The sequence below is a fragment of the Aptenodytes forsteri genome, unplaced genomic scaffold (assembly GCF_000699145.1).
Source record: "Aptenodytes forsteri isolate BGI_AS27 unplaced genomic scaffold, ASM69914v1 Scaffold243, whole genome shotgun sequence".
Lineage (NCBI taxonomy): Eukaryota > Metazoa > Chordata > Aves > Sphenisciformes > Spheniscidae > Aptenodytes > Aptenodytes forsteri.
The window spans coordinates 698,052-713,930 of record NW_008795314.1 but is presented as its reverse complement, the minus strand read 5'-3'; the positions used below and the strand labels follow the sequence as shown (position 1 = coordinate 713,930).

The window sequence follows — 15,879 nt, the reverse complement described above, 5'->3', positions numbered from 1 at the left end:
TTTTAAAAAAAAAAAACAAAACCAAAAAACACAAAAAAACCACCACAACCAGGTGACCAAAAAAACCTGTACCTATCTAAAAGGAGTGATTCCACTCTCTGGACTCTCCTGTTCTCCTTTTTCTTACAGCCTCTGTCCCACACTCTATGAAGGGCAAGTCCTTGCAATCTACCTGGTGGTAGCCCTTGCTATAAAATTGTCATTTAGAATGTAAGGGGTTGTAACTGTGGAAAATGCCCCTCTGATTTCCTGCCTACTCCAAGACCTCTTTGTCACTTTGACAAACCTAAAACTAAGGCCCTTTAAACCATCTGACATTCTGAGTAAGTGGCGCAGAGGCCTTCTGTTGGTCCTGTGGGTGAATTTCATCCATAATGACCTGCAGAAAACATCAGATGTATCACAGTCACAGAAAAAGCTTACAGCCTCAGGAATCTGCCAACACTGACAGAGACGAAAAACTGGAGTTCACTGGAACACCCATGGCTATTCCAAGTCTCATACCTGGTGATCCACGTCTGAGGAAGCCCTATTAGCATAAGTAAAAAAGGCAAAAGTTACCTATGACAGACTCAACGGTGTCACTGGTTGGGTAGAAAGGAAGAGCATTGGCATTCATGCCTGGTATGCTGCTGGTGCCGGCAGGGCTTGGTGGCGTTGCAGCCAGACTGGAGGTGATACTAGAGGAGATGCTGGATGTCAGCGGGCTCCCCACTGGGAGAATACCCAGTATGTCCTGAAACAAGAGTTTTAAAAGGGAAAGAGGTAGGAAATAAAACATCTTTATAGAAGAACCCCTTCAGAAACATGCAGGAATGAGCCAAAGATCAGCAGCAAACCTGTTCCTGCCTGCTTCCAACCTGACAGATGGCTAGTGCTACTACTGGGCTGGGGGTGGGGGAGAGATTAACAGCTTTTCTTTAATTTCTGCCGACTGTTCTCCATTCTGCCCCCCCTCCCCAGTATTACAAACATCCTTCGGGCTGCCCCAGAATTAACTCCTGTGACCCCCAGGTTGCATGCAATCATAGGGATGGGTCACACAATCACTCACTCAGACTTAGTTCAGCACACGACTTAGAACCTGATATTAAATTCTCTTTGCCAAATCCTTGAACTTAGATGACTCCAGAGATCCATTTCAGCTCAATTTCCTGTAATTTGGAGACTCTCTCCAGCATGGTCCAGGCCTATGAATCTATCCTGAATTCACACAGGTCTAGCCGCTCACAAATAACCCCTCCAGCAAATCATCCCATCTTCATAAAGTAATCCCTCAAGCTGAACATCCCTAATGGTGTCTGGCCTGTCATTTACTCCCTGCAGAGTTGTCTGGATCCACAGAGATTTCTCACGTCCTTGTCTGTGGTGGTGCAAGCACTGAGCTAGGTTCAGAGCCCTGCTAGCAGTACTGTACCTGTTTGGGCTGTAACAAAGGTTGCTCCTGGCTCCTGTGTTCCAGTGAGTGGGACTTCATTTTTGCTTGCTGCAGTAAAGAAACAGAACAAAAAATAAGCAGAGGGATTAGCAGCAAAATTAAAAATGGCTGACTGCTGGCTTTGGAGAGGCCATGGGAAACATACTCCCCTCCTCTCTTACAGTCTGCTCTGGGCACTAGAGAATTCAGAGAGCGGGAAAGCATAGCAAACTGAAAACACTCCAAGTAATTTGCTTTCTATATACCAAGACATCACCCCTAGAGTTATGCAAAGACTTGTCACAATTACATTTGCCTTCAATGCTGCTCTAAGTCCTCTGCTAGCACAAAACACATCTTAAGAACCAAGAACAAAAATGAATTATTTTGCCCTGCTATAAATAACTCATCAGCCCTACTAGTATCTAAAAAAGGGCCAGAAATGGTGGGAGGCACACTGTATTTTTAAATTATGTAAACATTTTTCAGCTTTGGGAAAATAAAGTATGTAGATTATGTTTTCCCTCAAACTTTTCCAGCTCCCAGCTAGGATTGCAAAGTAAAATAAAGTGATAACTAACCAATTTTAAAAGCAACATCATCAAAACTGATTTTAAAAAAAAACCTTCCCCGATCCGTTAACATAGAGAGCTCAAAGCTATAAAACATGAGAGGTCAAGGCTGTCTGGAATTGCAAAACTGCATGGATGCCAACATATATTTAGAATTCCACTATCCAGCCTAAAAATTCAGCTTAAGGACCTTCCAGTACTATATCCTTAACGGATACCAACCCTCTTGCCTCACAACATCAGTCAATTCTAAGCTACAACAACCAGAGTTGGGAAGGAAGTGGCCTCTTGAGCTTGTCAGTGTGTAACGGTCTGTCTGCAGGCCTGGCTCTGTTCCTCCCATGCTGGACATGCGTAAGGCACAGGGAGATCAATCACACCCTCCGGGCACAGAGAGGGAGCAAAAAAGTGATGAGAGTCAGGGCTGCTTGTTTACTCGCTTTCCAACCCCCCTCAGTCTGAATCAGAGACATATTCCAGGCATAAAGTCCACTCAATCGTTTTTATCGCAAATGCAGGCAGTCACCATCTCTGCAGGGGAGCTTCAGGCATGATGTACAACAGCAGCGCATGAGATGCCACACTGACCTGAAGTGATACGCCTTGACTTTTTGGCTTAAACAGTCTTATGAAAAAGATAAACGATTGCTGGAGAGGGATGACATAACCAGACAGGCGAAAGAGCAGCGGAAGAATTCATCCCTTGGTTTTACTTAATTAAATCATTTTCTCTGCTCAACTGTATGCCTATGGGCAGATGGGGAGGTCAAAGCCTGGCAAACAGGCAGTTGAGATACAGACGCAAAGATCCTTCTGCAGTGGGTACCATTCTGTCACGCTTCCCTGAACAACATACAGTGCATTTACATACAGCAAAACTACCACTGAACCGATCACAGGCTTGTTTTCCTTTGTGTGCAATAGATGCGTTACGTTAGTGCATCTGTGTGCGTCTGATAACACGCCTGCTAGATTATCCAACACATCCCTACCCTGTTTGACACTCATCTGAACACAAGATGTGCTATCAACAGACGTCAGAAGCTAAAGAGAAGGCACATATGCAGCCATGCCCCCCCCCACTGAGAGGCTTCCTGCCAATGTAGCTAGCTGGCTCTGGTGCAGTTAAGTCTTACTGGAAGGGTTGGGTTTGTTTTTTTTTTAATCTTTAAGGAGGAGAAAAAGTGAACTCATTTCTAAGCTAGTCTCAATTTCCACTGCCTTGAATTCATGTAACACCAGTGCAAAATGGAGCAAACCGATTGTCACCACTAAGCCAGCCTCCTTTAGCTCTGAATAACGTTAGAAAGGGCATACATCAAGACAGAAATTCAAAGGGCAGGCTGAAATTCTCCAGCTCACTCTGTTGCAGTCAGGAAAGAAAACAGGGGACATAAATTACGAGTGAAACTGAATGTTTTCTGACCAGCATGGAACAAACCTCCTGTACTGTGTGTCAGGACTTAGGAACACCTCCTAGTCGTGGCACTCAAGTCCTTCCAGTGCAGCCAGCATTTTTCCAGCTTGCTAAATCTTTTGGGACTCAGGAAAAGTATTTTTAGCTTTAACTGCTGGCTCAGCCTTACCACAAACTGTGGAACCTATTAACACAGAAGGTGCATTTTTCATTCTAATAAGATAGAAACTGTTTGTACTAATTCTACGGAAGAAAAATGACAAGCGTATTGCAGAGCTGAGCCAGAGTGTCTCTTAAGTTTTCAAATATGAGTGAACAAAGTTAAATGCCTAATTATTGGTCTAATTTATAGGGTATATGAGAGTCTCTGGTGCCCACTGCAGCCAAAGGGAATTACAGAGGATTAAAAAAAAGTAAGTAATTATAGATTAAAAGAAAATTAAATCAGGACACTTATGAGACACCTAATTTTGTCTGTAGAAGCCTAGCATAAGGCAACTGTGATTACTTCCATCTATATCTTAATAGTTATTTATTCCAGTCACTTAACACAGGTTTTTGCTTAATTAAAGCCGCGTGAGTAAGAAGCTACCTGAATACAGTATCTTTGTAGCACAGCCTGGACTTCAGACATAAATGTTCATCATCTGGCCCTCCTTTTAAAAGTCCTATTCATGCTCCATCCCCTTTCTCTTTGGCTTAGGCTTGCTGCTCATTTTCTCCAAAGCAGGGCCTCCCTGGCACCCTGCCTCTGCTGGCAGGAAACAGGGGTTCTCTCAGTCCTTCGGCTTTGGGTTCACTCCTCCTTTGCAGCAGAGGCAACAGAGAACGAGCACATGTTTTTTCTTTTGTTTCTAAACAACTGCTACAAGCTGCTGTGCCCACAAGAAGTGCCAGGATCACAGCATGGTCTGCTCTTTACCCCCAAAGACGTGTTGCATCAATTTGAAATTTCCTAAGCCACATCCACATTAAGCAAGACAATGAAAGCATTTATAAGAAAGCGTACATGCATATAGCTTAATCTGTATTTGTCACTAAATCATTCTAATTAGACTAAACAGTGTTCAAGACTGATCTACTGCAAAGTTTGGTCATATTTTCCCAAAGTTGTAAAAATAAATAAAACAAACCCCACAGAGTCTGCTTCTAAATCTAACTACTTTATGCAAGATCTTGTCTGGACGGGATATTTCCACTGTTTTCTCACAGCAGTGCAATACTAACGCAGCAGTGTGAGTTTATTAAGGCTAGCTTCTTTAATATTACAGACAAGAGTTTAAACGTAGCCAGGTTGAAAGCATCATTTCTTGTCATCTCTGTTTTCAAGCAACATAGACCAGGTCTTTTTATTCCTTTTTATATTTTTTTTAAAAAGAACATCCAGGAAATATTTTTGCAGGCACCTCTTCATAAAAGTAGCTATTCCTTCACCTAAATTGAGATGTTGTTCTATTACATTTACAAACCCAGTGAGGAATAAAAACTGAGACCCAAGCTCTGGGTTGGACTCAGCTGACTTGGAAGGGATGGTGCAGAGAAACTATTAATTGTAACATCAAGAAAGGAAATTCACAATAAGAACTTGACTGTGGAAAAGCTCATGTGTGGCAAAAGAGATGGAAGAGACTGTTCTAGGCTTAGGGAGCAGTCTGACTAAGGCATGACACCAAGATGGAGAAGACTGAGGAAGCAGCAAGACAAGACTGGGATATCCAAAAGGGATAAGAGGGAATGTCATTAGAGATGTGGGTTGGGTAAGATTGCAGAGGGTTCTCCAAATGAGAATGAGGCAGTCAAATTTAATACAGAAACCACAGGAGAGTCAAGGATCAGAATGATACAGCCAGAGAAGCAAGAGACAACTAACATGACATTTTTAATACATCGGAAAAAGGAATGGTGAAAACAGAAGACAAACCAAGTCACGGAGATCAAGGTAAGAGTTCGGAGTGAGAACAGAGAAGGAAGGATGAGTTTCCATGAGACAATACAGCAAGAGAAACAGCAACTCTTGGCAAGGACCTAAATATGGAAAAAGAAAGAGCAAGAAGTGATATGTGGGAAGCTACCCAGGGTCAACACAGGAGAGAAGTTGTGAGGGATTAGGAAAACAAGCAGCAGCTTGACTTCTACAAACTGAGTGTGTGATGGCAGCTAGGCAGACAAGAACAGATGTAAGATGGAAGAGACTGGAAGGGAGGCTGAAAGCAACAGCAGGGATCTGAGAACTGCTAATGAGAATAGTTATTTCTCATTTTTGTTCCTTGAAAAATAAAAATACATTCAAGCTAGACTGGGCAATTTCTCATTCTTCCTCATCCCCCCAACTCTTCCAGCCAATATTCCCTACTAACCTGGCATTTGAAACTCTTCAAATACTCGGCCCCCACCTGATCTTCTCGCTCAAACCCCGGTGCTTTCTTGTAGCTGCCGGCTGCTGTTACTGAGTCTGGAGGAAAACCAATGGTCTCCAAGCTGTGTGGCTTTCCAATGGCGCCAGGAGGAGACCCACATATATTAGATGGGCTTCCGAGACTGCTGTTCCTACAAAGAATCTAATAGAAGGAACAAGTGTCAGGAAAGTAGAGCCAGCTAGTAGCAACGATTCAAGGAGGAGAGGCATCCCATGGAAAGGCTCATTCACTTCACTGTTTGTGCATCGATTATACTGACAGTCAACACAAGCATACAAGCTTCCAGTAAACAGTAATTAAAAACCAGGAAAAAGCTCCAGTAGATACTGGATTTATACAGTCCCACAATTATGGTTTTACTGCCATTACTTTGTACTGGAGTGCAGTCTTATAAAAACAACCTACAGCTCTAGTGACATTAATTCTTTTTGAGGCCTCAGATGTGACTGATCAAGTTTCCAAACCTGACCAAAAGTCTCTTTGTTTTCCTTAGGCTACAGCAGATCCTGTCTGCACTCTGAGTAGTAGCGTGAAACCTGGAAAGGTGCTATGGCAGTCAGAACAACCAAGCATATCTGAGCTATGTGTAATCTTTTGCTTTCAGTTGGAAATCTGAAATTTTTAATGCAGGCACAAGCCAAGTATCAACAGCTGCATTAAAAAACCCAAGGATTTCCAACAGTTCCATTCTTTGGACTAATACCAGGGATCACAACCACATGCAACAAGGCTAGTTTTGCACTGTAGATGAAGCCACAGACAGCAGCAAAGGAGATTAAGATTAGTTTTAGAGACAGCGCCTACCTGGATCAATGCAGATATCCCATTTTCCTGGGACAAGAAATTATTTGCCTGCACTGGCAAGCACGACTGTGCTTCAGACAACATTTAGACAGCTACCGCTACCAGATTCAAACGTGGCACAGTCTGGGCTGGCATTAGAAAGAAGGAACATCCTACAGTGTTTTGATTTTATTTTCATAGACATTCTGCTGTCCACGCTTCCCTACAGTTGCAAAGATACTACTCACTGTGGTGGAGGTGGGGCTAGTTGGCAGAGTTCCTGATTTATTCCACACCTACAGTACAAATACAAAACAGAACAGGCCACGTGAGGCTGGCTGCTAGAGGGACCTTTTTCTCTGATTAATTCATCATGTAAAATGATCACCAGCAAAGCCATATTTGTTTGCAAGCTAAATGCAGATGCCCTGTGGAGTGACGAAGCCACAGAAAGACATGTGTTGCCATTTGGCATATATCCATGGATTAGGAAAGACTGTTTAAAAGACTAAGAACTTGACATAGAAAAGACCTAAATGGTCTATTAAGGGGAATATATCTTCAATTTCACTGCAGTTTTCAGATAATTTAGATGATACATTCATGAGAGGAAGGCGTTTTGTTTTTTACTGCTTTCCACAGTGTTATTTAGTGAGAGAAAATATTATGTCCAGACTTTTCAAGATCTGTTTGGAATTCTAGCTGCAATCAAATTCAGGAGAACTATGAACTGTTAGGTTGGCTTTGGCACTAATAAAATCAAACTATCAGCTTCTCCTTTACCTTATTCCCCCTCTTTGAAAAGAGAGGTCCTAAATGAGTTTACCTCATTCTGACCAGTTTCAAATGAGTTAAACTCATGTCATTTTACCTTCTTAAAACCTCGACCAACCATTGGAAAAGGTTACACACCTTATCAACAGCAGTGCAAACAGGAAAGACTTAACAAACAAAAAAAAAAACCCTCAGCAAAAATGAAGTGGTCTAGCATTCCATGGGCTTCTTATCTGTCTGTGTGTATCTGTTCAGCATCTAAAGATCTCCCTTCTTGTATGTACAACTAAAATAAAGTACTGCCAACAATCTGGGGTATTACTTAAACATATTCCAGAGTTTAGCTATCTCCAGAAGTAGGAGAGGGAGGGACTCAAGAATATCCTATAATGCAACACACAATACGCACAGGCTAAGCCTCTGAGATTACATATGTAAACAAACTCAATTGTAGTTATGTACTTTAGATGTTATTGGCTCACAGCCTTTAATTGGAGTACTTGGAAACTAAGCCCAATATGTACCTCCAGACAGGAAGGAGTTGGACTTCATGTGCGGATGTATTCCACTTTCCTGAAAGTACATCAACAAACTGCACAGAAAGGAAGGCTTAGAAATTTTATAGGTGAGGGGACAATACTAAAGCCACTGAATTGTATGTTCCAAACAAATAGATCCCTCTAAAAAGCGTGGAGCTGAGATCTAAAAGAAAAATGCCATATCCTTTGGGCTTTTGGATCCTTAAGATTTCTCTTCTTGGGAGAAAGACGTACAGTGACTCAGAGAAACCCAGATTTGTAAAATATGGACAAAGCTTTCCCGCCAGTGCTACATACATTGCTAAGGTCTGGGGCATGTGGACTGGAAGGGCTGACCGGAACAGAATCACCAGCTGCTGATGGCATATACATCACAGGGCCTGTCTGTGTCGGGCTAGACACAGCTGAGGATTGCTGTAAATCTTCATTGAGCGCAGGCTCTGGAAGAAATAAAAGCACATGGAACGTTACTCAAAGCTGTACAATTGCAATGGAGCACAAGACATTTAGGAACAAGAATACCTAGATATTCTTGAGAGAAGAAATATTCCACAAGCACCTCCTTAGAAGTATAGAAGCAAGGAGAAACCTCATCTGGCAAATGGCTACTACTTATCTAATATTCCTTACATTATTACTGTCATCACTTGTACACTGTGCTGCTCTTTAGTCCATTAATGCTGCTCCAAAATTATCTTCCCTGCATGAATTGTGTGTTATTCATTCAGCTGTCTTGAACTAAGCAGAGCTTCCTTCATTGCTAGGCACAAAGTTGATGGGTGCATTATAATTAGCTGAGGGAGATAAGTTTCCATCTGTGCTCAGTACAAACCATTACCAAAAAAGTCACGTACATTAAAAGGCATACACAAAAAGAAAGTGTCATTGGCTTGGAAGGTAAAGCAGAGATGCTGTAGACTTGTAGTATTTACAGCTAACGCAACTCAGCATCTTTACTTTTCTTGCTAATAATCAGCAAAACTCATGCTAAGAGCAGATATAATAAATGGACTCCTGTTACTTTAATTGAATTAGGCCCTCAGTGTTCGGCTTGCTAAGAAAGGACTAAAAGATACAATTCCATAAGACAGCACAAGAAATAACCAGGTTAGAATGACCTAAGTGCCACAGAAGGTTACTCTGGCTTTAAAGTAGTATTGTATCAAGTGCAGTAATCTTGTTAGGAATCTCCTAAACAAAAACACTATGTTATACACAAGGGAGTTTGCTAAACGCTGTTTCTTTATCAAGACTTCATTCTCTCTTAAGCTCGCTGGATCATACTGTGTAGCTGCACTACTGTGTTTTGGGCCATTATAGCCCACAGCTCTAGCTATAATTACTGCTTGTCGACAAGGCTTCCTATAAAAGGAACTGCATAACCTGTAGGGAATTTACTCTCACCATTCCTTGACAAAGGCAGCAATTACTAATGCCACCATTTACAAAGGATAATCAAATAACAAAGATTTGCTCAAGGCCATGTAGTGAGTCAGTATCAGAGCCAGTCTATTGACTTCTGAGTAACCTGCTCTAATTGCTGCAAATTCAACAGTGAGACTGAAGTGCAGAAACTGAGTAGGAGCCGCAGGACCAGGAGCTAACCATTTATCTATGGATATTAGTACCCACCTGAATATAGAACTCCCACAACCAAAACAGCATCACTAGTTTACAAACGATGAAAGTGAGGATTGAAATAATGCCCTATAAATCAGGGAGTTAACAAGAAAAGAGGATTTGAGGAAAAGCAGACAAAAAGCTGCATATTTTTCTTCTCCAACCTGACTTAAAAAGATTTAAACTCTAAGCAAAACTTCATAAATAGCATTTAATTTTTAAAATGGATCAACACATTATCTATAATTAGCAATTTTATCCTCAGCTTTTTAAAATACAACACTTTGCAACTTAGCTAGGTACAGTTCATCCACGTACAGAGGAGAGGCAGCTCTCTCTGTTCCAGTCCTCCTAAACTGACATACAAAGAACTAAGCGAGTGAGAGGGAACAGAGGGAGATACTTCAAGAGACAGTGCAGTGAGAGCTAAGGGCTGAGTCCTACAGACTACCTACTGCCTTCAGCTCTGCCAGCACCTCCCACACTAGCACAGTTTTATAGGAATTATCAAAGTTAATACTCTGTTTTTGAAAATCCTTCACAGAAGCTCTAGTTTAGTGGCCCTATATTTTAAACTATCTATTTTGGCCAAAGCTCTCCATAGCTCAAATATCCATGAAAGACGAGAGAAGCAGCCCACGTACGTTCTACATGTGCAAAGGCACAGAAGGGTCCTCGGGGACAGCTGCCAGACTGCTGCATATCATTGCATTTGGTGGATTTGTAGATCTAAGGATGGGAAAAAAAAAACAAAAAAAAAAAACCAGACATGAACAGGAAAAAACAGTGACCGGCAGCCCAGGTACAAAAGTACTATGAAGAGACTCGACAGCAAGATAGAACACAGATAAAGGCGCAAAGGCCAGCAGAGTTCAGGGTGACCATTTCAGTGCTTTGCTTCAAAGAAAGGAAAACCCACTATAGTTACAGAAACACCAAAATATGCCCATCACAGCTAAGCTCACCCAAAGATCAGCCCATCACACGTCAGCTCACCCAAAGGTCACCATTTGCCATAAAGTCCCTCAGTCTCACTGGAAGCTCCATGGATATTACAAATGGTAAAAGGTAGGAAACAGTTGACAGATGACAGCACAGAAAGTTACAGCCACATGTTTGCAAGGAAAATAACAAACCGTTGACAATGATTGTAGGAAATGGATTATTCCCCTTCCCCCCAGTTTGACAGGCGGTGACAATGGTTACTTTGCCGATACAGGCCCAACAAAGCTTTTCAACACTGTAACATGAAGCAGACTAGGACAAGGTCTTAATTACACTTTCTGTAAGGATACTGGAATGCTCTGGGCATGCTCACAACTAAGAGCTTGGTGGTTTTTAGCACCAGTTCGTGGGTATCTATGGTTTAGTTTGATCATCATCAACAAAGAATTTTTCCTCAGGGAAACAGATGCTGTATGCTCACCTGCAAATCCACATCATGCTTTCAAAAGGACCCCCACGCATGAGACTGCTCTTACACTTGAGTTTTCCCCTACTTTTCTTACCTCCTCCCATATGGTCTACCTAATGAAAAGGCACCCCTGTCAAGCAGCTGAATTTCAGCTTACTTCCAACAGGCAGTTCCTCTGTATCCCAGGACCACACTACAAGCAGCCCACAAACTCTCGCAGCTGGCACACTAATGTACTTCATAAGCCTGGAATGCTTTTGCTTTTCTAGTCAGCTACCAAACGGAATGAGCAGGTTACTGTACCTCTGGATGGAACTGCTGTTCTGTGCGAGTGTGGCAGTATTGGCATGAGTCTCCATTTTCACACTTACTGGGATCTCCCCACTCATCTCCATGTTTCACACTGGGACATGGCGAAGATCTGTGTAAATAAGGTAGCAGGAGAATGCATCAGACCCACAAATGTGCTTTGAGCTTTGCTTCCTCAACTGGAAGGCAGGTTCAGCTGCCCACCCTCAGCTGTACAATCTGTTTGGCTGGCTGCTGCTTCCCCAGCCCCCACTTTGCTCCTATTGCATCTTCTTCCCCCTCTTCCATTTTCCCGGTGAAAGAAAAATGGCTTAGCTCTCCATCTGAAACCCAATACAACCTGAACCAACATAACTTAACAATATTAGCAGCTGATGTGATTAGTGTCAGAGATGCTGGGTCTGGTTTCTGGTTTGGAACTGTACGTTCATAGAAAGCTAGTAAGTTAATTGGCTAATCCTAAAACACATAATACCCTTACAGTGGTACGTTTCCAGGGTTATAGCATGGCCATGTGGAAAAGAAGCTGAGTCAGGTCACTGGGGAAAAGGCAAGTCCATTTTCTTTCTCCCAGCCAGAACAGTTCTTTTTCCCAGTTCTGAATTTTTGCTGTGACCTACTTCCCCTGCTCTTTATGCTCTTAACCATTCCCTTAAAAAACAGCAGAGGGAAGCAGATAGCAGCAGCAGATGCCTGCACGAAAGAGGCAGCCACATCAGCTGGGGGTGGGGAAAGCAACACAGAAAGGAGTGGAGATCAGGAGGGGAGAAGCTTTCACCTCTTCCCTTCCCAAAGGGCCCAGGCAGGGGCAGAAAGCACATAGCTGCTGGCTGAAGACTGGCTTAGTGTTTCTGTTTCTCCTGAAGGTCTTGGGATTAACGTTCCTTTGGTTTTTATATATCTAGTTTTTTTAAATACGGGATTTCAGTGCCAATTCAAAAATTTCTGTGAATGGGGGGTGGGGAAGGGAAGCGAGAACATCCATGGTATTTTCTCTCCTGGCTTTCTGGTCTGCTCTTATGTTTTTCAAAAAGGAACTAAGGAAAAGCCCCACTGAGATCACAACAAAAGCTCTGTTGTGTTGGAGGAAATGAGGGCCTATAACTTGGATGAAACACGTTCAGGGAGACGCGGCATGCTGAAAATCCAACGACAGCTGAGTGACAAGAACACCCTGGTGCCTCAAAAGCACAGTCCTTAGCAGTTGGTTAGGAATGCATGTCCAGCTACAGTACTGGTCACACCGTGCCTCACGATCCCCATCACCAAGCATACACAACAAACAGCTTGATGATTCTGAATCCTTTACCATGAAAACACTGCTGTGTGAGTTTGTTTCTAGATGGCGATTAAAAAACTTTCTTTTGTTTTCTTTTTCCTGCACTGCTTTCTAAAGCAGGAGTTTATACGGTAAGGGGAACCCAGACACAGCTTCTGTTTGCCGTAAAGCCAGAGCTGTAACATGATTTAGCGACAGTCATTTATTAGAGATACTGGTTCCTATATACAACAAAACTCCTTGTTTAGTTTGTTATCCTGTCTCCTAGGCAGAAATAGCAGTCCACCACATCTGTCAGTACAGGCCTTGGAGATACACTAAAAAAAATTATCTAGTGGACAAAATCCTAGATCCTTCATTACAGATTTCTACTACACCTCACCACTCAGCTGGGAAATAGAATATCCAGGACCACGGTACCTGTATTTGTGTTTTCTTGGGCTTCTTCTTCTGTCTTTGCTATTGTGGTAGTAGGGACAGGCATAACCCTGGCGACAGAGACGGGGGGGTTTCTTACATTGCTCTGTCTTGTAATTTCCCAACACATACGTTGTATCTGCAAAAGAAGCAATCAGTTAGTGGGAGATGACCATGATCTGTATTTACTGTACAAAAGTTTTTGACAGGAGCGGGCACTCCACAAACTTTCCCAACACCACAGACCCTAAGCGACACTCACCTTGCCACCTTGGCTCCTCACTGAGTATCTTCTCTATCATCGCATGGCTAGCAGCAACTGCAGACTGACCCTCTATGCCACCTTCTGATGTAGTCTGACCATTCTGCAAAGCCTCCATCGCCTGAAGCTCCCTTTGTGGGCAGAGTTAAATGAATATACAGACTAAGCAGATGAAGAGACAGATAAAGATGTATAAAAACTGACATACTGGAGCATGGTAACAAATCCTAAGCGGGTGCATTTCATTCATTCATTTTTTGTCAGAACATCTTTAGTCAAACAGCAACTGCAATTCATGTTCTTCATTCCCTGGGAATTCCAGATGCATTGTTTGGACCCCCCCCATCAGGCTCCAAACCACAGCACAACTAGTTTAAAATGTGCTCCCTTTCCCCATTCCGAGTATCCTCCCTGGAGATTTTGTAGATTTGCCTTATTAGGAAGGGATATATCATCACTCCAACACTAAGCATTTCACGCTGAAGTAGTACTGTCCTTCAATCATCTGACTTTTCATTTGGGTACAGAAATTACCCTTTTCATACAGAGCCCCAAGCTCTACTAACCTGATGTCATACACCGGAGAGCGTAGGTCATGGGGCCCATGAGCGAATGCGCAGTGGACTCCATTCTTCGTGCAGTTTCCCTTGGAGTCTGTCTCATGAATGCAGATTCCAGTTTTGTAGTAGCGCAAGTGATACCTCCTCTCTGTGTCTCCAGTAGTTCTATGCAAGAAGGGACACCTGAGGTATCGGAGGAGGGGAAGAAGTTTAGTCACACGGGTGATGGACTCAACACTACCAGAAGACATATTGCCGATACAGGATGCTGTAGTTGACAACACCTTTGCTAACTCTGCCTCTTCTCTTATGCTGTGCCTTCCAAAGCTACACAGAACCCCTAAACCTGTCACTACACAGTATATAATAGTTTCCCTCCCAAAAAGACAACTGGATTATTAAGCCAGCAGCAGCTTATTATTCTAGTCTAGTGACTGCCACGGATCTGGAAAAGAACAAGGACACTGTCAAGGCATTCTGATATACTAGCCATGATTGAAGGGACGGACATCACATGGCACATACCATTTCCTCAGCAGCCCATCTAGACTTCGTGCTATTACTGTTTCCTGCTGATGTACTCCTACAGGGCCGCAACAGTCTATCTATAGCCAGATGCATCCTTTATGCAGAGCACGGGACAAGAAAGGAGAATTACAATACTACCATTTTAACTGATGTTTTGTTTCCTCTCTTAGGCAGAAAAAGAACAATCTACACTGAGAAATAAAAAAGAAAGCACAAGATGAATAGGTAAAGTTTAGATATTGCAGCATCAAGCTAAAAATACAAAATCAAGAAAGAGTTCTGAGATGGCAACAGTTTTCATTCACTGAGTTTGAGCCAGATATGAATGAGTGATCTAGAAGCCAAAGCCCCCAGATATCCTACTTCCAGTCCCTTCTAGTTCTCTTCTAACAAGGAAGAAAGTATTGAAACTGAGGCCTCAGGCTGGGGGATTATTCCATTCTGCTGTAGTCACAAGATCTTTACTTAATCAGGTAAAAAAAAAAAATATTGTTTTCCTGATAAATAGCATTTTTCTGTGTGTTTATACTGGCACCATGAAAGGGAACTGAAATTCCATCTTTCTATGGCATCTCTATATAAAACACTCCCTATATTTGACCACAGTTTGGCTACGCTATTTATTCTTCCCTATCTGTGGCTGAAGTTATATTACTATGTTAACCCTTTAACTGCTGGAGTCTGCCACGTGCACAGCAGAAACACTTGCACCTCTGCTCCAGTTAAACTTCCTGCAGCCACAGGGAGAGAAGACCCAATAAAACAAACTCTGCCTCACATTGCCTTATTCTGGGTACCTGCCATTTCCCTACTGGCTTCTTAAAAGTTCAGGAAGACAAAATAAACTGACAAGTAACTGATATGATTTAAAAAGCTGGGGATAGACAATTCAGGGGGCAGACTAGAAGACAAAGCTCCTCCTCTCTCAGCAAGCTGTTAAAAACTAAGCTACTCTGCTAGTGAGCAAGAGCTATGATTTGACAGTCAGGGACTTATGGGAACAGAGTCCTCCTCGGTCCATTCGTCAGCGTGCTGTTTTTCACACCTCAACTTTGCTGAAGATGCCAAGGCTCCTGAGGACACCGAACAGTTCAAGAGCTGAATTCCCACCTAAGTCACCCTTAGTATCACCTCTGCAGCAGGCCTAGAGCACATGGGATGCTATTAGAGTTTTTACATCTGTTCTCATGTTACGTATGTTACAAAGCTGCTTTACTGCTGACTTGCCTCATCTCTACAAGAACTGGCTGGAATCACCACCTGGACTGATCCCAAAAGCCTAATGCCTGAAAAGCAGGGTGCAGCCTTTACTTACTCATCTCCTTCTGGGCAGATTCCTGTGGTCTCGTCATACTTGGTACAGTAAATGTCAGGGCTGTAGTTAAATGTACCATCCCGGCGGCGGATAGATCTGCGACGACGCTGGTTGACAAAGTGCCAGTGGAAGCAAGTGTAGGGCCGGTGCTGAGTGCACTTGTGCTGCACGAAAAGAGGGCACTGCTCCGTGCGGAACTCCTTCAGGTAACTGCAGGCAGAAATCCAACAGCAGGAGATTAGGACCAGGAAGCTGG

The 15,879-nt window shown here is 42.8% G+C and overlaps 1 protein-coding gene across 2 annotated transcripts in view; it reads right to left on the bottom strand.

The window, feature by feature from the left end:
• The window catches only part of UNK (unkempt family zinc finger), a 23,221-nt gene extending 7,395 nt beyond the window's left edge, over positions 1-15,826 (bottom strand). Inside the window, exons 1-11 of one of the 2 annotated variants that reach the window (XM_019472126.1) lie at positions 15,624-15,826; positions 13,787-13,963; positions 13,221-13,351; positions 12,962-13,097; positions 11,257-11,374; positions 10,184-10,268; positions 8,217-8,359; positions 6,855-6,902; positions 5,764-5,964; positions 1,418-1,486; positions 562-736 (exon numbers count right to left, since the gene is read on the bottom strand). In XM_019472126.1, the coding sequence (XP_019327671.1) occupies positions 562-736; positions 1,418-1,486; positions 5,764-5,964; positions 6,855-6,902; positions 8,217-8,359; positions 10,184-10,268; positions 11,257-11,374; positions 12,962-13,097; positions 13,221-13,338 (1,093 nt within the window). In that variant the 5' untranslated portion in view covers positions 13,339-13,351; positions 13,787-13,963; positions 15,624-15,826. Of the gene's footprint in view, positions 1-561; positions 737-1,417; positions 1,487-5,763; positions 5,965-6,854; positions 6,903-8,216; positions 8,360-10,183; positions 10,269-11,256; positions 11,375-12,961; positions 13,098-13,220; positions 13,352-13,786; positions 13,964-15,623 lie in introns of those variants that run through there. The other variant, XM_019472125.1, reaches the window with a different exon arrangement.
• Positions 15,827-15,879: the final 53 nt, after the last annotated feature.